At 46.6% G+C, this 25,193-nt stretch overlaps 1 protein-coding gene across 1 annotated transcript in view; it reads right to left on the reverse strand.

Moving 5' to 3' along the window:
- VPS13B (vacuolar protein sorting 13 homolog B) overlaps nt 1–25,193 on the reverse strand; it is a 2,934,705-nt gene that overhangs the window by 1,494,058 nt on the left and 1,415,454 nt on the right. Inside the window, exon 23 of the mRNA XM_085605186.1 lies at nt 20,447–20,681. Within this exon, the coding sequence (XP_085461312.1) occupies nt 20,447–20,681 (235 nt within the window). The remainder of the gene's footprint in view (nt 1–20,446; nt 20,682–25,193) is intronic.

Here is a 25,193-nt window from a genome sequence, read left to right on the forward strand (position 1 = left end):
AACCGCTCCGATGAAGAGGAGCTTCTGAGAGGGACTTAAGTGTGACTTCGGCACTTTGATGGAAAATCCCAGCAAATGCAGGAGATCCGCCGTAGTCTGGAGGTGGGAGACGACTGTCTGGGGCGAGCCCGCCTTCAACAACCAGTCGTCGAGATAGGGGAAGACTGGAACCCCTGATCTGCGCAGATGAGCTGCGACCACCGCCATCACTTTCGTGAACACCCGAGGGGCACTGGTGAGGCCGAAGGGGAGCACGGTAAACTGAAAGTGCTCTTGGCCCACCGTGAACCGCAGGTAACGCCGGTGGGCCGGCAGGACGGGGATGTGGAAATATGCGTCCTGCAAGTCCAACGCTACCATCCAGTCTCCTGGGTGTAGGGCAGCTAGAACCTGAGCCAAAGTTAACATCTTGAACCTTTCCTTCCGGAGGAAGGCATTGACGTTCCGGAGGTCCAAGATAGGGCGTAGGCCCCCTTTGCCCTTCTTGGGAACCAGAAAGTAGTGGGAATAACAACCACGACCTACTTCTGGGCTCGGAACGCGCTCGACGGCCCCCGTGGAGAAGATTCAAATGATCCCCCGAGATACGGTGGTGCTGCGGTGGCATGGCTGGAGGGGTCGTCTCGAAGGGGAGGGAGTAGCCCCTTCCGACGATTTGCAGCACCCACCTGTCCGATGTGATGGACCGCCAGTGGAGCAGGTGATGGCGAACTCTGCCTCCCACTGGCGATGAATGGGCCTGAAAGCTCGGACTAGGAAGGCTTTGAGGCGGATGCTGCCGGGGTGGATGTGGGCTGACCTCGTCGTCCTCCAGAACCGCCTCTGCGGAAACCACGTCCACGACCGCGCGCAGGTTGGTTCTGCGGCTGGTGGCTAGGCGTACGTGAGGAGGCACCCCTTCCTTGGCCACGAAAGGGGCGAAAAGCGGAAGTTTGCGACCGCGGGGCCGAGAGGCCCAAGGACTTGGCCGTAGCCCGGGAGTCCTTAAAGCGATTCAGCGCACTGTCCGCTTTCTCGCCGAAAAGGCGAGTGCCATCAAAGGGCATGTCCATGAGGGTGCTCTGGACATCGCCCGAAAAGGACGTGGACCGCAGCCAGGCGTGACGTCTAAGCGCCACTGAGGTAGAAATCGCCCTACCCAGCGAGTCCGTAGTGTCAAGCCCACATCGGATAGCATGTCGCGCTGCATCCCTCCCATCGGCCAGAGCCTGGGTAAGTCGTGTCTGGACCTCCTCTGGACACAGGGGCAGCACGTCCTCCACCGTATCCCACAGAGTGGGAATAACGGTCCAAGAGGCAGGCGGTGTTCAAAGACCGCAGGCCCAAACTGAGGGAGGAGAACAGCTTTTTGCCAAACTGTTCCAGCCTCTTGGAATCCCGGTCCGGCGGAGCGATCGGGAAGGAGGATTGGGAGGTAGAGGCCTGGATAACCAGACTCTCGGGGGTAGGGTGTTGGGACAGAAAACTGGGGTCGCCCGGAGCAGGGCGGTGGCGCCTGGCGACGTTCCTGTCCACAGGAGGAACTGTGGAGGGCTTGGACCAGGTGCCCTGCAGAACGTCAGTGAGGGCCTCATTGAATGGCAGCAGAGGCTCAGTGGAGCTTGCTGCAGACTGAAGCACCTCAGTGAGGACGTTCGTCCTCACAGCCACGGCAGGTAGCTCGAGCCCAAGGCCTGCTGCCGCCTTGTGCAGCACCAAAGAGAAAGCAGCACCCTCCTCCGAAGCCACAGTCGGAGGAGAGATGAATCCAGTGTCTGGAGAGGTATCCAGGCCACTGGCCTCCCCCAGTTCATCTGCCCAGTCCTGTGACAGTTGAGCCTGAACGGCCATAGGATCCTCGGATCCCTCCCAGTTGTCCCCATCATCCGATTCCTGGTATGCAGGAGGAAGGATTGGAGCCGGGCGATAGACAAAATGTGTCTCCAGCGGCGCCGAACGCGGCGTCCATCGACGCCGTATCGGCGCCGGGCCCGGAGTGGGGCTGAACCGGGGCTCGACACCGAGCGGACTCGGCGTCGGAGGTGGTACCGGTGTCGACGCCGGCGGAGGAGGCGTGACGAGGTCGACCGGCGTCGGCGGGGACTCGGTAACGGGTCCCTCGGGCGCTTGCGGCGTCGAGGCCGGAGCCGTCAAAGGCGCCGGGGCCGGAGCCGCCGGCAGGCAAGATTGCCCAGTCGGGTCCGCGGGGCCCGAAGGCGTGCCAGCGGGCGTCGACGGCGGAGCCAGGTTCCTCATGGCCGAGAGGAAGGCACTGACTTCCGCCGGCGTCGCGTCAGTCCCAGGGACCGGTGGGTATGGGGACTTGCGCGGCGACTGCGGCTCCGCCGGAGCCGCGGGGGTGGAACCACCCTGACCCTCGGCCGAGTCGCGCGACCGGCGAGGGGAGTCCGAAGAGCGGTGTCGCCTCTTGGACTTCTTGGAGTGCTTCGACTTACCCGAAGACTTGGATCCCGACGACCGATGATGACGTCGGCTGCGGCTCCGCGACCGATCCTTGGACCTCCTCCTGGACCGGGATCGAGAGGGGCGCGGAGCCGAGTGGCGAATCTCGAGAAGCTTACGGGACCGCTCCCGTCTAGCCTTCGAGGTCAGGGCCTTGCAGTCCGAACACGACTCCGCGTCGTGGTCGAGGCCCAAGCAGTAAAGGCACCGGCGGTGATGGTCCGTAACCGACATCAAGCGGCTACAGTCAGCACAGGCTTTAAAACCAGGCATCCTACCGGCACCGGAGTCGAGACAAGATCAAAAAGGATCGAAAAAGTTAGTCAAAAAGTGACTAAAGGGGCAGCTCTCCCGGATCTGCGCTTACTGGCGCGGAAAAAAGAAGAACTGACGTCAGCGCGCGAGGGCGGCGTCTAAGTACTCCGACGACGTCATTCCGGCGCACGACGCCGACGACGGAAGCGGAGCCGCAGACGACACCTAGCGACGCGCAAGGGGTATTGCTGACGAAAAATCTTCCGGATCCAGTCTGCCGCCTGGGGATATTCTAAGGTGAGGAATCTAACTAACGTGTTTCTTTCAGATACAGCCTGACTGTCCTGGGATCTGCGCACCAGAAGATAGTCACAAAATTGCACCCTGTCCAGAATAGCTCAGATGGAGGGGAGCATCTGTGAAGGAGTCAGGAGTGACTTCGGCACTGTGATAGTGAACCCAAACAATATCAAAAGGTTTGCTGTAGTCTGGAGGTAGGTGATGACTACTTAGGGTGAGGCCGCCTTCAATCGCTAGTCTTAGAGGTGGGGGGAAGATTGGGACCCTTGACTTCCAAAGATGTGCTGCAACCACTGTCATTACTTTCGTGAACACCACAGGCACCGGTAAGGCCAAAGGAGAGCAGAGTGGACTGAAAATGCTGGTAGTCTACCATGAACCGCAAATAACGCCTGTGGGTCTGCAGGACAAGATGTGGTAATAAGCTTCCTGCAGGTCCAGTGCTACAATCCAGTCTCCAGGGAAGACAGGTTCTGAGCCAGTGTGCGCATCTTGAACTGGTCTCTTTCAGAAAGGCATTGAGAGGACGAATATCTAATATGGGAAGGCGGTACCTATCTTTTTTCGGAACCAGAAAGAAGCGGGAATAATAACCATGACCGACTTATGGTGCTGGAAGCTTCTCAATGGCTCCCTTGGTCAAAAGAGCCTGCACTTCCTGCTGCATGAGAGCCAGATGGTCCTCTGTCAGCCATTCTGAGGCTGGTAAAAGGTGCAGTGTGGGATCGAGTAAAGCGTGACCCAGCTTAACAATTTGCAGGACCACCTGTCTGAATTGAACACATGCTATCCTGGTAGAAAGTGTTGACTCCAGTCTCTAACAGGGTGGCTGTGTGCCAACAAGGGCATGCTAAACAGGCTTAGAGGGACACCAGCTGGGGGTGTGGAAATTTGGGCTACCCGCTGTCTTTGTTACCCTTTCTGATGGGTATCGCAGGCTGTGGAGATTGTTCCACTTGTTGGGGCTGTTGGAGGTATTGGGAGCTCCTGCCAAACCAAAGCCACGGAGGAGGCGGAACTGCTGGTATGGTGGAGCAGAATGGCCCGGGAGCACCCTGTGACCCTGCTATCTTTGAAGCACACCAGGGCTGAGTCCGCATTATCCCCAAATAGTCAGGAACCATTGAATGTAAAGTCCATAAGACTGACCTGAACGTCTCCAGAAAAGCCAGTGGACTGCATCCATTCGTGCCTGCGAATGGCCACACTAATGCAAATAGAACTGCTGAGGGAGTCACTAGTATCCAGTCTGCAGAGGATGGTTAACTTGACTGCATCACAACCATCAATGCATGGTCCGAAAAATAGAATGGGCCGGGCTTCTACTGGAGCCATGGGCAACACTGGGGCCACGCAGTCCAACAAGGCGTGTGAATAGCGACCTAAAAAGATTGCTCCATGCTTACAACTGCCTTTCTTGCTTCACTCTCTGCAAAGTGCCCGAGGCATCTGGGACAGACCGTGCTGTTCATTATCAATACCAAATAAATTAACATCTAGATGGGCAACAGAGAAAGAGGGTGCACTTTCAGTCATGCCATCATCCAGCAAGAAGTTCATTCCAGTATTCCAGGATCTCAATTAGAGGAAAGTAGGCACAAACCAAAAGAACTCAGAATTGACATAGTTTACAGCCCAAATGCTATAAACCCAATGGTAATAGTTGTCACATATTCTATCTACTCTAGAAATTGTCAGAAGTAACTTCAAAACCTGAGAGAGTTATTAATAGCAGTATTAATTTTTCAATTTAAGTAAGTCAGTGAATTAAAATAAATTATAATTATTTTTATTATTGGCGTGTTCACATTCGCAAAATACTTTTTCATTGGGCCAAACTATTTGTTTGGCCAGACATTATTACTGAATTATCCAAAGTAAGGACTGGCTACATAGGTCAGGAACAGACACTGTGGTAAATGTTTTACTACTAAAGGCACCCCAAACATTTCACACAATCAATGTGGTCTAAATTTAATTATATGTTTTTCCTACTCTCTTCCTTTTGGTCTCTCTTATTCTATACCTTTCTACGTCCGGCAGAGGCTACACACAGCTATAGCTGTCTGATAGACCTCAATTTATCAGTTCTTAAAAAAAGTTTAAAAAAATATAGCAAGAAATGCATATAGAGAGTCAGTCTTTCAGTCAGCCAACTGCAATCAATAGCTATCATGTGAATTTTAAGGTTTATCATTGCCTGGATGGACCGGCCATCAAGACTGCATCATTTCGAGAATGGTTATGTTCAGTGCTTAATTTGTAAGAAAGTGAGTGCTAGGGCTCTCTTCAGGAGGCCACTGCAGGTTGCACCACACATTGCCCCTGCCATGCTGCAAATGATAGTAACTACACAACTACTAGCCATCACACTCCTACAAGTGTGACAGTTCGGACTATTTCAGGCCCCCTGAAGCTACAAGAATGGCTTGGGTGGCAGGCAACAGTCATTTTTAATGCATACTGAGTTAATAATTAACTGTACTTGTGGTCATATCTAAATTAGCCAAACAGCGCCATCTTGTGGCAGACTGTCTGAAGTGCAGGTGTTGGCGATTAAGTGCCAGCGCCGAGCACCAGAAACCACCGGCTCAAATTAAGCACTGGTTATGTTGTCTCATGTATGTTCCCTTTAAGTTTTGGGGTTGGGGCATCAAGTTGTCCTTTCATTACATTGCAGATGCTTGTAATTGAGAGCAAGTGTGTGTACTTTGATATAATTTGCAGACTGAGGACATTTTAATTGCTGATTTTGGAAGTGCATGGTGTCTAAATGCCTTATTATATGATAAAGACAGAGCTAACAATGATTTGCTCTTGCACATTCTTTACACTTAACTTTTGCAACACGTTGGATTTACAGCTTTTATTTTTTGCTCACAAAGTAAAGGTGTGTATGCACAGAGGCTAGCTTAAATATGCACTTGAAATACTTTCTCTTTGTCAGAAATCTCTACTACACAATCGTTTCCTGCATACACCTTTTAAATTCACTGCCTGTGGCACTAATTTCATCTCCTGACTCCTTCTTTGAAGATACAGTACAAACTCAGCAGAGTTTATTCAGTAAAGGGGCCCTACTCCCAGCTTCCATATTGTCGCAGCCCCAGATGTTGCTTCACTGTAGCATTTTTCTTTTCTAGAGCTTCTGGGGGCAACACACAAAACTTTGCGGGCATTACCAAACACTTACTCTACTAACAAAACGCCAAACCTTTTGACGTTGCCAGTGCTTGGTTACTGATGCCGCTGCTTTACCCTGAAATGCACATTGACATGGTCTGATTCCCAAAGGCCCATTGAAAAAAGACGGAAAACTTCTCATCTGGGTCTTCGTCTGTGTTTGAAGTAGATTTCTGACTTTTATGTTTAAAATTTCTTTATTGATTTTCACATAATACACATAGCTCAGCCGAACATAGTACAATGACCAACCACATCGTGGGTGAGGCTTCAAGTTACAAATTACAACAAGCATTGGCATAGCCAATAGGTGTCGCCTTTGGGACCTTATAAGTGTTTAGCCATGCAACACTTGATGTTGTTGCACCAAGGATATTGTGCTGGATACCTAAACACTTATAAGGTCCCAAAGGCGAGATCTATTGGCTATGCCAAAGCTTGTTTTGTTATGCAAAAGCTTTACTGTGAGTGAAAGCATTTTCTTAACGCACGTGTACACATCTGCCCAAAAAGAAACCAGCTTCAGGGCCAGGGCTGTTAGGCCAATCTCTACTTTCATTTCTGTTTTAATTATTTATTTTTTATGATGGGTATTTTTTTGCAAGCAAACGCATGGCACCTTTGCCTAGTGGCAATTTTACTTGTTATTACCATCACAAATGTAATGTTCACTACACGGTTGTAAAAATACATAAAAATGCAAGCTTGCCAATGACAGACCGATTGACTTTACCAGTGCTTGTTTTAACCCGAATGTATGCCCTAATTAGGGTCACTAGTATGTCGCCTGGACAGTAGCTGCTACTCTCAGTTTAGTGTTCGTGCTGAGAGGCGTTCAGAGGAAGAGCTGATGAGTTTAGAATGGTAACCGGCTAAAGTGCTTCTGTACTCTTTCGCCAAGATTCAGCCTGTAGTGTGTGAGGTACCTTGAAAGTGCATCTGCATAAACATCTGAGAGCCACCCATGCTCTTATTACATTTCTCTGATTCACTACACATTCCACCTCCGAGTTGGAGCATATAAGTTTACATGTGAAACTTCTACACTAAACACTCACACATTCGGATCACAGCTTCCTGTGAAATTGAACATTTATGGATCATTTCTGCTCTACTAGTTTTATGAATAAGAAAACAAAAAGAGAAATACAAATTAACATGAACATTTCAACTAAAAGTCCACCATTGGATTTGCCAAGTTATGCGTTCTTATCTTAATTCCACCATATAAAGCCCGCTCATAAAAATCTTAGTATCAGATACAGAAATCGTTTAGGTGTACAAGGTACGTGGTGCGGTTTTAGAGAAGCACATAAATATCCTTATACTTTAGTCTAAGGAACAAACTTTTAAATTCAGAAACTGCCTCAGATGCACAACACGTTTATAAGGCTCTTCAGCTGACGCTGTGAGAATTGATAACATAACATACGATTTAAAGCTAGAGTTAGAACATTGTTTGATTTTCTTGCGGAAAACTGATGCATGGGCACAGGAAGGCTCAGTGTGTTAAAGTGCCTGCTGCCGAGGTCAGTTCCTTACAAGTCACAGGCTTCCGTACCATCAGGATCACACAACATCTCATCCATCTGGGGTCCAGTGGCGTAACGAAATAGAGGGGGGGGTCCTGCAAAGTATAAGGGGGCCCCATGCTCCTGACATAGTCTGGAGTTCTGAGCCCTGAGTCCCGCCGCCCGTGAACTGTGCCAGAGGGGGCCCCCTGGAGATTGCCCCTCCCCCCGCACTGCGGGTGCTATTTTTACGCCATTGCTGGGGTCAATAAAATGAGCGGTATTGAATTGGCTCAGATGAAAATGCACAAGTTTGCCTATGGTTAAAAATAAAGCGATTACATTTAAAAAACAAGCAAAAGTGACATGAAACTGATCGCGATCATAAATAAAGGGGGGCAGGAAGAAGGGCAAAATGAAACTGACGAGTGGGAGAAGGGAGGGGGTAGGGGAGGGGAGGCATGCAAAATAAAGCGATTACATTTATAAAGAAGCAAAAGTGACGTGAAACTGATCGCGATCATAAACAAAGAGCTGCGGGAAGAAGGTGAAAATGAAACTGACGAGTGGGAGAACGGAGGGGTAGGGGAGGGGAGTCACGTGCTGGAAGGCTGGAAGGCTTAATGAGCCTTGACAGAAACCCACATGGCGGCTGCGCGCGTGCACGCTCGCGTTAACGCAAGCGCTAGGCCACCAAAAGCCTGTGGCAGCACTTTGAAAACCCCGATACGAAATGTCTCGCAGAGTAGCACATGCGCTTGCTCAGCGAGACCTAAAAAGGAACGACAACAACATCCCACCCCCTCCCACCCCTCCCACTGAACCCTTCCCTATTCCCTCCTCCTCCCGCACCCCCACCCATGTCTGGCACATCCATGCCGGAGCAGTTAAGAGGCCTCTTGCTCAGGCTCAGTATGGCGGAGTAATTTCAGGTATTTAGGGCAGGTAAGTTAGTTGAACTCTGAGGACAACAGAGCCAAGAAGGGGTCCCACAGTTTAGAAAAGTAACTACCTTTGTTTGTTAGTGAAAATGAGAACCTTTCCATTACCAAGATTTACCACATGCGGTGCAACCATCCCCTGTGTGTAGGTATGCGAGCCGAGCCCCAGTGGGTAAGTATGTTCTGAAGAGATGCCCCTAGGTCCAGTGCAATTTGCCAGCCGGATTTCTGACTTTTAAGGGAATCACAAAATACCAGGGAGCAGTCCTGGAAATCTAGAGCAAGTGTACATTTCCAGCAGTCCTCCTCCACAACACTAAATGCAGCGTATTGCTAACTAAACACACAATCACCTTGCTGTGGCATAAATGCGTAGTCGCACATTTTCCTTTTTAGGTCTCGGCTAGCGAAGGCTGCGCTTGCGCAGTCTCGCTTGCGAGAGATAATGACTTGGAGTAGAGGGGCTTGAACCCGCCCCTCTTCTCCCCTGTTCTCCATTGGCTGGCCTCTTGAATGCTGGCCAGCCATTGGAGAAGAGGTCCGTCACTCCGAACAGGCCCCGTCCTTTTCGGATTCGGGGGCGTGTTTTTTCCAACTTTTCTAATTATCTCCTCCAGCCAATGGCAAGAGGAGAACACGCCCCCAAATCCGAAAACGACACTGCGTTTCTCCGAGGCATTTCTGCTTCGCCTCGGAGAAAGGCAGTGGTGTGCTTGTCCTCTCAGCTCCATAACAGGTTTGTGAATCCAGCCGGGCGCCTCCTCCGCATTGCAAAGCTGCGATTGGCACAGCGCTGGCCGGCTGCCACCTGGCTGCTAAGAGCCGCTGCCTCTAATCCCCGGGAGCCCTCTTCCCAAGGAAAGAAACAACTTTATTGTTAGATCATCAGTAAACCTAATGGCGTGCATGTTTATCTTGTACTCCCATGACTGCGTTGACGCCTTTGTAGACTAGGCTGCGCACGATTTTTGGTGGTCGGAGGCCATTGCGTCAACAATTGACCTAGCGAGGTACGTCTTTAACTGTAACCCACACACTGCGTTGCCCCGCTGATTCCTGCCCAAAACTTAGTTTGTGTGTGCAGCAGCATTATGACAATAATTCATCTGCGGTGCTAGCTAATTTAACGTTACCCCGCATTATAGCTTTTTCTCGCTGATACGTGACGAAGACTTCGGTCCCATTTCTTTTTTCGTGTGCGCGGCGGCCATGTTTGTTTAAGGTGTATCAATTTAAGACTACGAACATGGTGTCCTACTCGTACGGCCATTCGGAGATCGGTTTACAGAAACGAGGTTCAAGAAAGTAGGCAAGAGATTCTATTCATGTTAAAACAAAATAAAAAAAGTACGATAGCATATAGGCAGTTTAGCAGGCAGCAGCACTGTCCTAAAAATAGAATACCAGATATAGACCGATTACCCGTCATCTAATCAAAACAGTTTTTGCTGTGAGACCGGGTGAGCTGACCTGTGAGCTCAATGTTTAAATGCACCCTATAATCTTTATCTAGATATACATAAGTTACATTTCCCTTTTTTTATTGTTAAAGGGAATCAACCTTGTTAACTTGAACGAATCCTCTTATCTATCTAGATCGAGTATTTCGGGGCTGTTTGAGATGGTATTTGAATTTTGACAGTAAAGGGTGTAAGCATGTATTATGTACTCTTAAACCACGTCCTTTTCATTTAATCCCAAATAGTTATTTTACCTGCTACGCATACATGCCAACATTTCAGAAGAGCAAAGTGGGAGATATTTTAGAAAAAAATCGGGAGAATGGGGCCTTGAATCGGGTTACTGGCATGTATGGGCTTTGGAAGCGTGCTGCTTCAGGATCGGACATTTGAAACGCAAATGCACGTTTTTTTCTTCATGGAGCGCAATGGCAGGCAGAGAGGGGGTGATGCAAGCAAGTGTTGTGCACTGGCCTGGCAGTGCATACACCCCCCCCCACCCCCACCCGTGTGTGGCAGCCCGGGCTGAAAGAGCTTCCCGGGCACCACACAGCGCCCCTGGGTACTTCACAGGTCTTTTAAAGACCATTCGCTTGTTAATGAGGCTTTGTTGGTTTTTAACCCCCTCTAGAGCCCCTGCACCCCACTCTAACAATTGCTGGAAGAATTAGCACCTTACACAACACCAAGCCCTGTCAGCTGAAACCCCGAGGAATCGGGTTTCTGGACGCTTGAATCGGGACGCGGGAGACTAGCTTTTAAATCGGTAGTCTCCCGCCTGAATCGGGAGGGTTGGCATGTCTGCTGCTACGGGCCTACGACACAGTTGAGCGGGATACGCAGTGTGATAACGTCTTAAGTTGGGCTGAAAGGTGTAGGCCACGCTTACTGGGGGAAACCACTTGGGTGTACTGCAATCTTTTTCTTTATGTGAATCATGTCTTTGAGTCCCAATGAGTGACAGACGCATGCATCACACACTGTAGAACAGATATTTATTCTTTGAAGCATGCTCCATTGGTTAGTCACTTGCTCAGCTAGCTCAACGCTCGAGGATGAGACTTTTGTGGTGGCATACCTATGGGTTATTGTTCTCAGTCATGGTACCATATTATGTCCTGTCACTATCAGTTGCATGCAGATTGAGGTATTTACACATTATGAGTGCTTGTCTGATGTAGATGGGGTGAATACATTTACTGTAGTTAAAGGCATAGTAATGCTCAGAAAGCAGCTTGCAGCTACAGCAGAGATATGAATTGACCCACAATAGTTTTTTTTCGATCAAGCCCTGTTTTTGGAGCAGTCTTAGGCTATTGTTTGAGAGTTGATGCTGTGTGGTTGTGTCTACTGTTCATCATTGCTGTCTTAGTGAATTGTTGGGGCTGTCCGTGGTTCGTTGGCAGTATCAACGCTGGGTACTGTTGTTTGTCACTGGTGTCTCAAGTATTCAAGTATGGTTGTGCTTCAAATTAATAACTACAGTTTCTCCATGTAAGTATTTGACTCTCTCATGGTAGTGAGTTTGAGCAGTGAAGGCTTTATGTTCAGAGGTTAATTGATTAGAAATGTAGATTCAAACGAAGCAATAAATAACACACTCACAATGGAATGTCCAGTCCAAACTATCAGCTTGTGAAGAGCAGCTTTACAGTTGAGTAAAATCTATCAGTTAAAATTCAGTACTGTGGAAGAAATTTGCTCCTTAAGTACTTGATATTTTAAATAACAAAAGTTTGTCTCGCTCATATTATCTTCCCCTCCCCCCGCCCCCACAGGAACCCTTATCCTGCCTCAGAAACCTTTTCAGATAATCTGTCAATTGTTATTAGTCATTTATTTTTTAAATGCTTAATTTTTAGTGATAAATGCAAAGATCTAGAAACAACGGTGCCACTTCTGCTTTGGCATCCAAGATCAATGTGTATGTGTCTAGATCTATGTGTGTGTGTGTGTGTGGTTCTGTATGTGTGTGCGTGTGGCTGTGTGTATGTGACTCTGTGTATGTATGTGTGGCTCTGTGTGTGTGTGACTTTGTGTGTGGGGCTCTGTGTGTGTTGCTCTGTGTGGGTGGCTTTTTTTGTAGGTGGCTCTATGCGTGGGTGTCTCTGTGTGTGGGTGGCTCTATTTTTGTGTGGGTTGCTCTATGTGAATAGCTCTGTGTAGGTGGCTCTGTGTGTGTGGGTGGCTCTGTGTGTGTGGGTGGCTTTGTGTGTGTGGCTCTGTGTGTAGGTGCAAATGCAATAGGTCTCGCATTTGAGAGAGATTAAGCTATTGACATTGTAAATAACAATGGTGTTTCTTTAAATGTTTTAAAAATAAAACCATAAACAAAAATAATGTCATGAGCAGTGCCAATAGCTCTAACTTTAACAATGCCGAGACCATTGCATTGTAAATGCTTGTTTTATTTCCGTAGAACCTCTTCCACTAAATCCATGTAAAAATCTGAGCTCTCCTTCTAGTTCCCATTCTAGAAGTATATTCACTTCAAACTGTCTGCAAGTGGCTTTGGGTGTTTCCAGGGTAAGAATGTCTATGCAAAATGTTTGTGAATGCCACATATGTACGTTGGTTGGTTTTTCCATATACTTTGCATGCCATCTCCAATACTGACTTTCCAGTTTTTAATTATAACTAATTTACGTAAATGGGTCGCGACACTGCTCGTCATGCTGCAAATAACCCCAAAGGATTCTGGATAGTGTAGTGGCTACGGTGAGTACGCCTACGCCACGAGTATATAGAAATATAATGCCATCCCTGGACACGTGTTTCGAGGTAATTGCCTCTCGTCAGCAGGGAGCAGGTAGGTATGCGGGGTGCCGATGACTGCCATATATATAGGTAAAATACCTTCCAAGGCGCGCAGTTAATTATAACTATACAATGGCAGCAAACTTGTCATACAGATGAATTTATAGGTCTAATATGAAAAAACACAGAATCCATGTGCCTGGATCATTTGTGGTACATCTTATGTCTTGTGGGATCCTGTGATGGGGAACTGCTAACTACTGGAGGCTGGGAAGGGCACACATGCTTACACGAAAGGGGTCAGTCAGTCTCAAGAAGCCTCATTCAGAAGCAGACCTTGATTGACGTGAACGTCAACCGTTAAAGAGAGAGACAGCTATGACACGAGATCAATTGGATGGGCAGCTGCAAGGTGGGCAAATACTTCTATTCCTAGATGGACGGCAGCAGAAAACGTGAGAGGCCAGACCGAGAAGGGGGCGAGTAGAGAAAAGGCCGCGCACAGCAGATAATGAAAGCTGACTGGCAGATAGCAGGGGAGCGGAGTGGATATTGAGGGGGAAAAAAGGAGAAGGTGGCAGGAAATTGTGAGAAGAGCTAGTGAAGGCTGCGTCAAAGAGACCAGGGAGGAGGCAATTATTTCTGTATAATGAAAAATAAATACCAAACTGTGTGATGATTGAAAAATGGCATTTGGAGGTCCATGTCACATAAACCACTCATGTTTTTATTCCTTACTTGTGGTTTAACACAATGTCCCTTGAACCCCGTGAAGTAATTATCACCTTGTAATTCACAACTCCTTAGCATTTATTTTGTATATAACACGGTGTCAAACTGCATTCTTGAAATGGAAAAAGACAGGAGATCAAAGACACATTTTTCTGCCTCCAGAGCGCAATATGTATGGATCTGACTACTGATTTGCTTAATGCTGAGCGCTGCACAGTTGGTTTCAATTGCCATCAAGGAATATGAAAGCATACTTACAATAGTCTAATGCAGTGTAGTGTTTAGGGAATGTTCAATTAACACAGCCAGATGAAATTGTTGTGATCTTTTCTTTAAAGGATGCTAGCCCTTATTTAGATGGAGCTGACAACCGGCCCACCACAGCACTGCCTTTGTGGTTGTGTAACAGATGTAGTACTTATACAAGTAGGAAGTCCAACAAAGACGGTTTGATTAAAAACAATCATCAAAACTGGCTACCCGTTTGCCATGTTTGGACCATCAAATTAAAAACTCCAAATGAAGGACTTGAGACAACACTGGCAACATTCTACTTATGAGCAGCTCATGATACAGCGGAGAGTGTCACGCTACTGAGGCTGAGACAGCACTGACAAACCTCTACTTCTGAGCAGCTTACGGTAGAGCGCATCATGTCACGCTACTGAGGCTGAGACAGCACTGACAAACCTCTACTTATGAGCAGCTTATGGTAGAGCGCATCATGTCACGCTACTGGGCAGACCAAGAGTGCGTATGGGAAGCTTGTGGCTGCTTCTAAGAAACAGCATGGCTGAAGCATGAGTGGGGATGACAGACCACTCGAGAAGAACTCTATTTAATCTAACGCAAGGCAGTTAAGTACCTGCGAGTATTAGACAAGCAACTGGAAAACAGAGTGTGTGCTCTGGGAGTAAGAAGGACCACAAAGTGGTAAGTACTTGACTATATAACCAAGGCGCTTACTTCATGCAAACATCTGCGTGACCCTACAGGAGACAGTGAGGAGACCAACAACCTTGTTTGGCTTACAAGCGAGCTCATTAAATAAACACGTTAAATTCTTAGAAAGGCTCAAATAATGCTGCAAACTGAGCTATGTATGGCAGACGGAGCAGTTTCTAGTGAAGACACGTGACAATCCATGAGATAAAACAAAGCACAAAATCGAAATGAACAAACAAGACACCTAACCAAGCAATGCTATCCCACCATACACCCACGGTAGAAAGAGAGATTGACACTAAAGGAATTGAGGCTGGAAATGATCAAGAAACAGGGACAGATGGGCTAATTAGGATCCCAGAGGTACAATGAGGGAAAATAGAGCACGTACCCAACACTGGTTACCTTAATCTGCTATCTAAGGAATCAAGGGTTACTCTTGAAGGGAAATACAGAGGGGCAGCAGGGATCGCCGATTGAAAAACGTGGCCCTGAACGGTGCAGATTAAAAAAGGAAATCTGCCAACTAGGTAACAGCACGAGAAAATGATACTACTTGATGGTAAATACAAACAAGCCTGGGAGCTGCAATAACTCAGAATAAGGAAACCACGAGAGACCAAAATCTGCCTTCATAACATACAGGCTGCACAAATGAACACTTCAATCACAGCGTCTCCAAGATTCAGAATAAAACTCACTGTTTCTCAGAGTGGTTTGCGGAAGGAAGGAGGAAAACGTGCCACAGGCCTCAAGGAACTGCTTTAACACGATTAACAGCACAATAAAACTCATGCAGGGGCTAAGCTTCAGTGCATTACCTGGCTGTAACATCCATGAAATCAACCGACAATGATATACTAAGTATATATAATGTATACTCGTACACACACACAAAGTATCCTACAGCAGCAGCTGAGCAAAAAGGATCCAAGCTTTTGTGGGACTGAAAGAAGTCGGATTTATGTCCAAAGGACACAATCCTAATATTGCAGTGAATAAAAAAAAAACACACTCCAGAATGTTGTACCACAACTAAATATTACTTTTGGTATATGAGATATCCTTGAGTTTGCTAAGCTTCATGTGCGTTTGTGTGTCAGGCGTGATGGATGTGCGTGGGGTGTGGTAGTTGTGGGGTTTGTGTGTCTATGTCTCTGTCTGTCATCCGCCTTTTCCCTCTTCTGCCTCCCCCTGCCACCTGTCAGTTTCCTGAGCAGAAAGTGACAGCCTCACTCTGCCACAATTTAGGTGTTCTCCCTGTAGGAAGGTAGGATCCTTCTAGCATGGTTAAACCCAATTTTTGCTAGTGTAAGTGTGTTTTGGTCTAGTCTGACTGGGATCCTGCTAATCAAGACCCCAATCTCTATGCTTTCTCCCTAAATTGGACTATGGTAAGCACTTTGGTATGTCCTAATTGGCTACTGATGTGCCCTTCTAAGTCCCTAGTAAATGGTACTAAGGTACCCAGGGAATAGTTACACCAGGGGCCTCCCATGGGCTGCAGCATGTATCATGCCACCCATGAGAGACCACTCAATCTGTGACTACAGGCATGCCATTGCTGCCTGTTTGAGCTGGTGCTAGCAGCGTACAACAGATATAAGTTTCCCAATATCTGAGGTCACTGCACCAAAATCCTATGTCACCCCTAAGGTAGGCCTTTCAATCATGAAGGCAGGGTGTTGGGTTATACGTGTCGATTCTCCAGGTTTTGTAAGTGCGGTCAGCTACTTTATACACAAAGTGGATATCAAGTCAATTACGAGATGTCCAACTATATGTTGGCAGCAGTGAAACTGGTCATATTTGGTATCAAACATGTTGGAATCCTACACGAACACCAATTCCAGTGTTGGATGTAGGATCATATGTACTTGGGGGGCTTCCCTAGGGAGCCCCTTTGTATTCCCGGTACCAGCCTTCCAGGGTCTAACAGCAAGCTAGTACTGCTGCCGACCACAGACACTATTCTGCCCTCCTGCTGCTGAGCTGAGCTCGAGCCGGGGAAGGTAGAACAATAGGTTTCCTGTCACAGGGAGGTGTGACCATCACCCAGACAGGACTTGGTGTATTGGGCTGGGGTGGGGGCGTTTGCCTGCACCACCAGACTGCTTTGACAGACACATTTGGTGTCCTCATTGCATACTCCAGTTGAAACCAGTTCAGGGAGCCGCTGGCTCCCGCTTTGGCGCAAAACTGGACAAAGGACATGGGCGTATCCTCCCCTCTGTCCAGTCCCTCCTCTTGGAGGGACGCAACCCTCTCCCTTGGGTACTTGAGGGCTTACCTGTGGGTGGCTCTTCACATTCATTGAGGGAAAAGATTAAAATCCGAAACCACTTCTACTCCTACTGTCTGGGCACTTTGGATTTCGCTTTTGGATCCAAGACTACATTTGGAAAAACTCTTGCTGCTACGGGTCTCATTGTCCTGTCAGTTTTTTGCGGCATCTGTGCCTGTGCTTCATCCAGGTTCTTTTCCAGGCATGTGGGCATCAAAGACACCCAAAAGAATCTTCCTTGGAGTGAAGGAGTCACTCCCCTGCATCTGCAGGCACTGCAACTAAGCTGACCGGTCTGCTGCTACTGACGTCCTCTGGACTTTGAAAGGTCCAGCAACGCAGGTGGTGGTTCTTTTACTCACTCAAGGCCTGCACTGTCTTCTCACCCAGACTGAGCCCGGTATCCCTCGTTGGAATCCCTGGAACAGCACCCTTGCGCACTGCGTCGACTTGCCATTGTCAAGGCTTGTTGACTCTCTCCTCCAGAGATCTTCGGGCTCCCAGAAGCTCCAGCCTCCAGCATCTCCTCCTGCCAAGATCTTCGTCCTCACCAAAGCCTCTGCACTGTGGGCCTGCATCTTTAGTGAGGAGCTCGAGGTCCTCTAGCGAATCCTCTGCCTTCGGCCTGTGGGTCCTCTTGAGGATCGCCTTTGGCTCCAGTGGGCTCCCCTGCTTGTTCGAGGCCTGCTCTGACTCTCCTGCCTTTGGTGAGTCCCTTGGACCTTGCTGGTCCCGTCACTGCACCTTCTTCGTTTTCCGCCTCTGTTGCTGCTGCCAAGGCTTGTTGGTGCTCCCACCGGACACGGGCCCCTGGTTCTCGAATTTAGATGTGAGACAGCTCGTGAACGACTCCTGGTCTTCCACAGCATTGCCTGGTCATCACAGCTGCAGCTACAAAGTCCCCATCAACTCTTCTGCATCTTCCCTTATTGGTGGTCATTGGTCTTCCGTGCCTACTGGTCACTCCCGAGTGACATAGACTCTGTCCCCTCTGCTTGCAGGTATTTCTGTTCAAGAATCCATCCTTGGATTCCACAGGACTCTTTCACCTTCTTCTCCAGGGGCATCTTCACTGAAATGCTCCATTGTGGTCGACGGCGGTTTCTGATGTCACTTCTCACCTCTACACCCAGCTTCCCTGGTGTAGGTATCCTAGTTCCTGGGGTATTCCCGGGTGGGGTGACTCTCCAACCTTCCATCTTCCACTGGTTTTCTTCAGGATCCACTAGGAAGGGTCCCTCTTCTTCAAAACTGCAACCGCAACTTCCCCATTGACTGGCATTAAATATGCGGCTGTGTTTCCACTCTGCACACAGCCTCCGTGGGGTTCCTGGGTACTTACCACAGGTGGTTCCTTGGGTCTCCAGCTCTTCTAAGTCTTCTGGGTCAAGTCTCGACCTTAGTCGCAGTTCGTATTCCATTTTATTAGCGTATTGTTTGGTCTCCCCCTGGAGATCACTGTATATTTGTGCTACTTACCTGTTCTCCTTTTGAAATATTGTGTGTATCGTGTTGATATCTCTGGGTAGGAGGTATACCAATGTGTTAGTGAGTGTGCATGATAAATATAACTATTTTTATAACTACACTGTGTTTCTTTTTCGTTTAACCTAAACTACATGATTAGTTCTGGTAAAACAAGCCGCTTAACGCTCCTTCTGGACTAAGCTGGAAGGCTGCTTTCCACAGCTGCCACTTAGCGAGCTTTCTATGGTTTTCTAAGACCACTATAATCCCCATAAGAGTTGTCTCAATTAGTGCACCATATACTAAGCCAGCCTCCTACACTCCCCAACAGCCAGAAGCGAAATCTGAAAGTAGTTCCATTTTCGGGACAGATATATTGAAGAGGCTCTAGGCTGAACACAGTAGCATGCAAATCAAAAGCACTTGCTACAACACTGCTTACTTAGTTGCACTTAATCTAAATTAACCTTACAAATGACACGTTATAAGTTCAAACATCACCATATCTAAAATATCAAATGAGCGTATATAGGAACTGCAAGAAGTCTGTTGTACCGGAAAGACAGGAACGGGTACCCTCTGTACATCTTTCCACTTTTGGACTGGTAGGGGAGCTAACTACGGACTCCCTCTTTTTTTTTTTTATTGAGAGTTTAAATCATCCAAAATCATTTAAAACAGTACAGATATAACAGAATCCCAGTACAGTGCAATCTTGCAGAATGACAATACAGTGTCGTTTTAGCAGTTTCTACATATGGCAAATAATCGTACTTGAAAAATAATTTGTGAACGAAACGATACCTTCCTGTCTAGAAAAGAGTATATTAACAGCGGATATCCACACTAATACTCGTTGCAGTGCTTTTGATTTGGATAGAAGAGTCTCAATAAGCAAACCATAACAATAAAACCCAACAAACTAACCCTCCCTTCCCCCCTTCCCTGTCACATACGTGTAAATTCTCTGTCTCTGAAATGTACCACTTCATCTGTCTACCTCTAACATCAGGTTTTTTACCCTGTTCTTAATTTGAGTGTCTTATTGCTGCACCTCTACTCCAGAGCCAACTTGGTCAGCTTGTGTTCCCCCCGACCCTTGCGTGGTGGGGGCCTCCCCCATGGGGACCTCTGAAATTAAGATATACCAGGCCTTGGCATCCTCCTCTAACTTTTCATCTCTCCTGACTTACTTCATTCTGATTAGTTCCACTGTCGCCCAGTCCCTTAGATCCTTGGCCCAATTTTCCACCCTAGGAGGCTGGGAGCCCATCCAGTTAATCGCTATCCTTCTCTTGGCCAGCACAAGTCCCAGTTGGAGAATACGGACTCCCTCTTTGATGCTTATTAAGGCTGCCCATTTCTAAATACTTGGCAAGTGCTACTGACACTTTTTTGGATAGTGACTATTCTCTACTGAAGGCCCCATGTATGGACTCTAACTGTGATTCAGAAAAGTATCATGTTCAACTATAATACGTGGAGGGTCTGGGTTTCTCGTACATGAGATAATACTCAAATCTCTGGGACGTTTTTTGTATGGATTTACTGCGACGATTTAAAAAAAAAAAATTGTATTACACCAGTGATGATTCTACTTACCTTCCTTGAAAAAGTCAAGATTGACGATTGTTGGCTGAGTTCTCTCTGGAGGCATTGTTTCTTCAAAATAAACCAACTTTAAATGGAAACAGGATTGTGTTCTTTGTGACGACAGATCATTGTCAGGACTCGTATGCACCAACTGTGTTCTAATAATATAATACTAGTACAAGAATGATGCAAAGCACGTTGTTATATGAATAAGTATCTAATATTGTTCTGGATTAAGTGACATTCTTGGAGAGTGCTTGTTGTAGTTCCTATATACGCTCATATTTTACACATTAGCGTGACTAATGTGCAGGGGCAACCTTGAGTAGTAGGTTGCCGGAACTGTATTACCACCTCTGTATTTTTCTGTGTAAACATTAAGCATTGGCATTGAGTGTTTCCCACAGTTAAATTGCCTGTGGATATAAACGTCAATACGAGGTGCGATAATTTCCCCGTTTTGGGCCACTACTACCCCAATCTTCTTTGCATTCTAAAATATTAAATGCAGGGGAAAATGCAACAAAATAGTCCCTATTGAAGTGGAAACATAAAAAGAATTCAGGAATGTGTTACCTTCTTCAAGAATTGGGCGTACCACAGCGAAAGGGATCTCCTGCAGCGGCTCCATATACTTGTGTCCAGCGCTCATGATCTTTATCTGCGGTAAACAGAGCACAAGAGTACCAGGCATGCTGGCCTGGCCATGGTACCAGCTTCTCACAGTTCCAGGAATATCCCCAGAAACAATTGTGCTTGGAGATGGAAGACTGTCATTTGGACAGAACACACAGCAGGACTTCACTTTTAGCTGCAATTGAAAGAACACAAAGTTCACAGTCATTGTAAGTACTTGAATTAAGAAAATGTTTACATATAAACGACACCCCAAACATATAAACAGAAGGACAGCCTACTATTCTGAAACCCTCTTCAGTTTCTATAACTAAATTCCATCTCTGTATACATCACTGTGTAACTGCTAGCATTCAGTTTTGTGAAGTTCAGCTCCAGTACCATTCAAGGCCAATCTATTGACTGCAGACAAAGGATCAAGTGTGAAGGGTCTGCTCTGTGAAAGTCAGGCTTTGTGATTTAGGCATTAATTGATATATTGAAGTGTCATGCACGAAGAATGGAGTTTAGCGGTAGTACCGTGCTGATATCAGCTATTTTCACTGTGGTTTTGTTAAAAATAATTCTTTCTTTACACTATCTCTTCTGGGGCAACACATATGTAGCAATTATTTGTGTGCCTAACCCTGCGTAGACTCGATTTCAAAATGGTTTAGAAGCTCATTTGTCGGCAATGTCCCATTAAAATAATTTCTTGCGTAGGACTTATGCCCATGGGTAAATCTAAATACAGGGAAGTGAAAATGTTTGAGAACCAAGCCTAGTCAAACTATACATGTTATTTTGAATCATGCAACATTCCCCATAACAGCTACCCAACTGTGCAAGGCTTGGGTGAGCCTGATCTCTCCCATGCTAGAACCCTTGCACTCAAGTCTACAAGTCCTTACCCTTGCTTAAAGCTGGAGTCTGCTTTGTGCCCTTAACTCTACGTAGAGAGATTCGCTCACTCAGAGATACCCTGGGGCAGAAAATAGCTGTGACTCGCGAACTGCCCCTCTCACCACCGACAGAAGGTTTCATGGAGAGCCTGCTACAAACCATCTCTGCTTTAGTGACTCTGTGCTGGGCTGCAGTGCAGACATTTTCTCTTCAAGAAGCTCACTGCAACTTCTGGAAGGACAGCAAATGGCTGATCACACACAACTCCTCCAACAGACACTGCTAAGCGACCGCTACAGCAGGTGGCTTTAACCGACCTCTGGGCACCGTGACACTCCTATTCAGATCCATCCAGACTCATGGGGTCAGCGGTGGGTAGCGCAGCGGCACCAGGGCCCTGAGGACATAACTAACTGCATTTAGCGTTCTGAAAGCTTTAAACACAGACCATGACTTTGTTTACTCCTGGGGCAAAGGGGCGGGTGGGAGATTGGAGCAGAGATGCTAGAGAAAATGGGAGAAATGGAGAAAGGAAAGGGAGAAACTTAGAAGGAAGAGGGAAAAGTGACGGAACGAGAAATGGCTATACAGAGGAGCAAAGGGAACTGGGGTAGAGGAAGACAAAGGGGCAGAAATAAAGACGGTATGTAAGGAAGACAGAAAATGATGCCGAATAGAAAGAAGCGGGTGGGAGAGAACAGGACAGAGGAGAGAGGGGAAGAGGATTTAACGTGAGAGAAAGGGAGGAAAGCAATAAGAGCGAGTGAGGGACAGGAAGGAATGAGACACAGGAAGGGATTGAGAGGAGAGCATGAAAGGAGGATGAGAGAGGAACAGAGAGAGCGATGACGGGGGAAAAGACGGTTAGAAGAAAGACCTTTGAGACCTCTAGCTACCATTAGGCCAGCATGTGTAGTGATACTCGGTCTACAGCACTCCAAATATGACTGTCTTCCATTATCACCCTAGGGCGCAGGGGACCGGTTGTTCCTTTCTTGCATTAGAGCCCAGGGGACCCTTGCGACACCACTTCACAGGCTCGTCTGTGGTTAAAGCGTAAGCCTGCCTTCTGGAGCTGCAGCCCTCCTCCTCTTTAACGCGTAGAAGTAATCCATGCTTGTCTTTTTCTTATGTTGCTTTCCACTGTGATTTGGGTGTCTGCCTGGGAGAAATCTTGGACAACAGGAATTCACTGGCTGCGGTGATCAGGAGGCACATATTGGAATTACACTGGAATCTCGGTTTGGAGCTGTAGTGTTCCTATTGTTATCATTTTAGTGTTGGAGTTGTAGTATTGCTGTACTTGTAGTTCTGCGTGTGCACTTGATGTGATGTAGTGTTAAATGTAATGTAGCTGTTTCTTGAAGTTTTGTACTTGTACTGCTACAGTCACGCTAGAACAGTTGTACTAGGGACGTGTTCTCTCTGGCTGTGTTAATGTGGTAGTACTGCATTTGTACAATTGTATAGAGCTATACAATTACACTTTTGGAGATTTGAAGCTGAAGCCTTGTAGTACTTGTAAACGTGCAGTTATAGAATTCTAGTCTGTTTTTTACGTGTTCAATTGTAGAGCTGCAATCTTTTGTAGCCGTACAATTGAGTAACTACAGACTTGTTATAGGTGTTCGGTTCTAATGTTACTAATGTGCACTATCAGTGTTGTGATATTTTTGTAGGCATGAACTTCTAAAGTTGTGCATTTGTTGAGTCGTGCTTCGGTAGATGTGTAGTTGTTGAGTTGTAGTAGTTGTAGAGTTTGAATGTTGCAGACAGGCAGTTCTAGAGTAATGCTCCTTCTAATTTAGATGTGTAGTTCTAGGTACTTGGTGGCAGAGTTTTAAAATGTTGTATATACAAATCCTCTGCACACGTTTAAAAGTAAATACATAAAGTTACATTAAATATCACAATGATGCTTGTCTTTATATTTTCAGATGTCTTTTTATTCAAGATCTTTAAGCTTTCTTAGCCAACACATGTTTCATCGCTGTTACAGGGGATTGCCCCGCGACTTCTTCAGGGCTAAGGAAATATATAAGCCGGTACTTCTTCGTGTATGCAATAGTAGTAAGAACACTTTACTTTTCAAATTATTGACAACGTGACTTCGGTGACTTGTGTGAATTTCAAAAAAGTGAATAGAACTGTGTGGAAATCCATGTGAAACTGGTATTGTACATGCTTCTCGTACAGCTTCTCTGTGCATCCATATATCAATGGGGAAAGAAAGAACAAGCAAAGCCCCCAATCGTTTATGTTATCACTATAAAACATACTGGTACAGTTGGTGTTTGAGACTCCCTTATAGGAGTAATCCTGTGGTTGGCAAGGTGCAGGTATGCAATAAACCTGTTTAGTTTTATAATCTATTTTGTTATATTCGTGGTGAAGAGATCAAGAATGCACCTCCTCCTTGAACATTCTGTACAAAGAATAAGGCACACACAGTATGCCACACGCATGACGTGGAAGTTGTCTTAAGCCAAAGCAAGTGTACAAGGAGGGAGTACCGAGAACACATCACCTCCAGGTTCCCTGCGTACACTCCAGTAATGCAGCCTCAGCTTGATACACACAGTATGTCACACGCGTGACGTGGAAGTTGTCTTAAGCTAATTCAAGTGTACAAGGAGGGAGTACCCAGAACACATCACCTCCAGGTCCCACGTTACACCCTGCATGGATGTAGCCTCAGCTGGATACACACAGTTACATAGCGCTGCTGGTGAGAACGCCTCCCCTTCTCTGCACTTCATTGGGGCTTCTTAGCGCAAGCCAAAGTATGCTAGCCTAGAGCGCAATATGATATTGTTACTTGTTTCAAATAAAATGTATTTCAGTGAGGAATTGTCCCTCTACTTAGTAATTGCACGAAGTAAAACGTGTTAAAAAATGCCAAACTCCAAACCACCTGCCAAAAGATCACCTCATGGTTGGGATGGAAACACACAGAAGCAGTATATCCTCTGCACTTTAAGGTTTTAGATTACCCTCCTTTCATCACCCTTTTCATAAACACTATCAAATATGGCTCAAGTTTTCAATTTTACAGGTCCACATGTAGTCCCTTTACAATATTGGACAGTAGTCAATCGCTTTAAAGGAACAGTATATGTAATGTCCGCATCACTTGCTTCAATATTCATCATTCTGATGCTCCGATCTTCCTTTACTTACTAGGAAATGATTTGCCATAGCATCTCTTGAACAACCACTTCTCGGTGCTCTAAACTTTGAATCTCGGTAAAAATCGTTTACCACGAATCCTTTTCCCCGCAGGCAATTAGAACGCGGTTGTTACAATGACCGCGTTGTAACAACGCATACCATTACTCCACAAGTCGGAACAACAACTTGCGGAGGGGGCAGAAGGTGTTGGATTTAAAATCCAACACCTTCCCTATGGTTGCACATACTGGAGTTGGAATAGTAAATTATACTATTCCAACATCCAGCGCCCCCCCTAGAGCAAGTCATTGTTATGTCTTGCGAGGTAACGGTATGCGTTGTTACAACGCGGTCGTTGTAACAACCACATTGTAATTGCATGCGGGGGAAAAAGCATGCGGAGTACAGTGTCATATTCTTACTGCATAATTGTGGTTGTACCACTCTTAACACTTGATCCACCATCGGCTGTATAATTTGCAGATCCAAACAAAAATCAACTTTGCTTCTAGCTTTATAAAAAACACAACACACATAATGACGCATGTTGGCAGACATTTTGCTGAGATTAACTGTTTGTTCCCTTTTCAGTTGCTGCTCTTTGTATTCCGGTGTTAAACTGGCACTAATGAAG

The sequence above is a fragment of the Triturus cristatus genome, chromosome 5_1, assembly GCF_964204655.1.
Source record: "Triturus cristatus chromosome 5_1, aTriCri1.1, whole genome shotgun sequence".
NCBI classification, from domain to species: domain Eukaryota; kingdom Metazoa; phylum Chordata; class Amphibia; order Caudata; family Salamandridae; genus Triturus; species Triturus cristatus.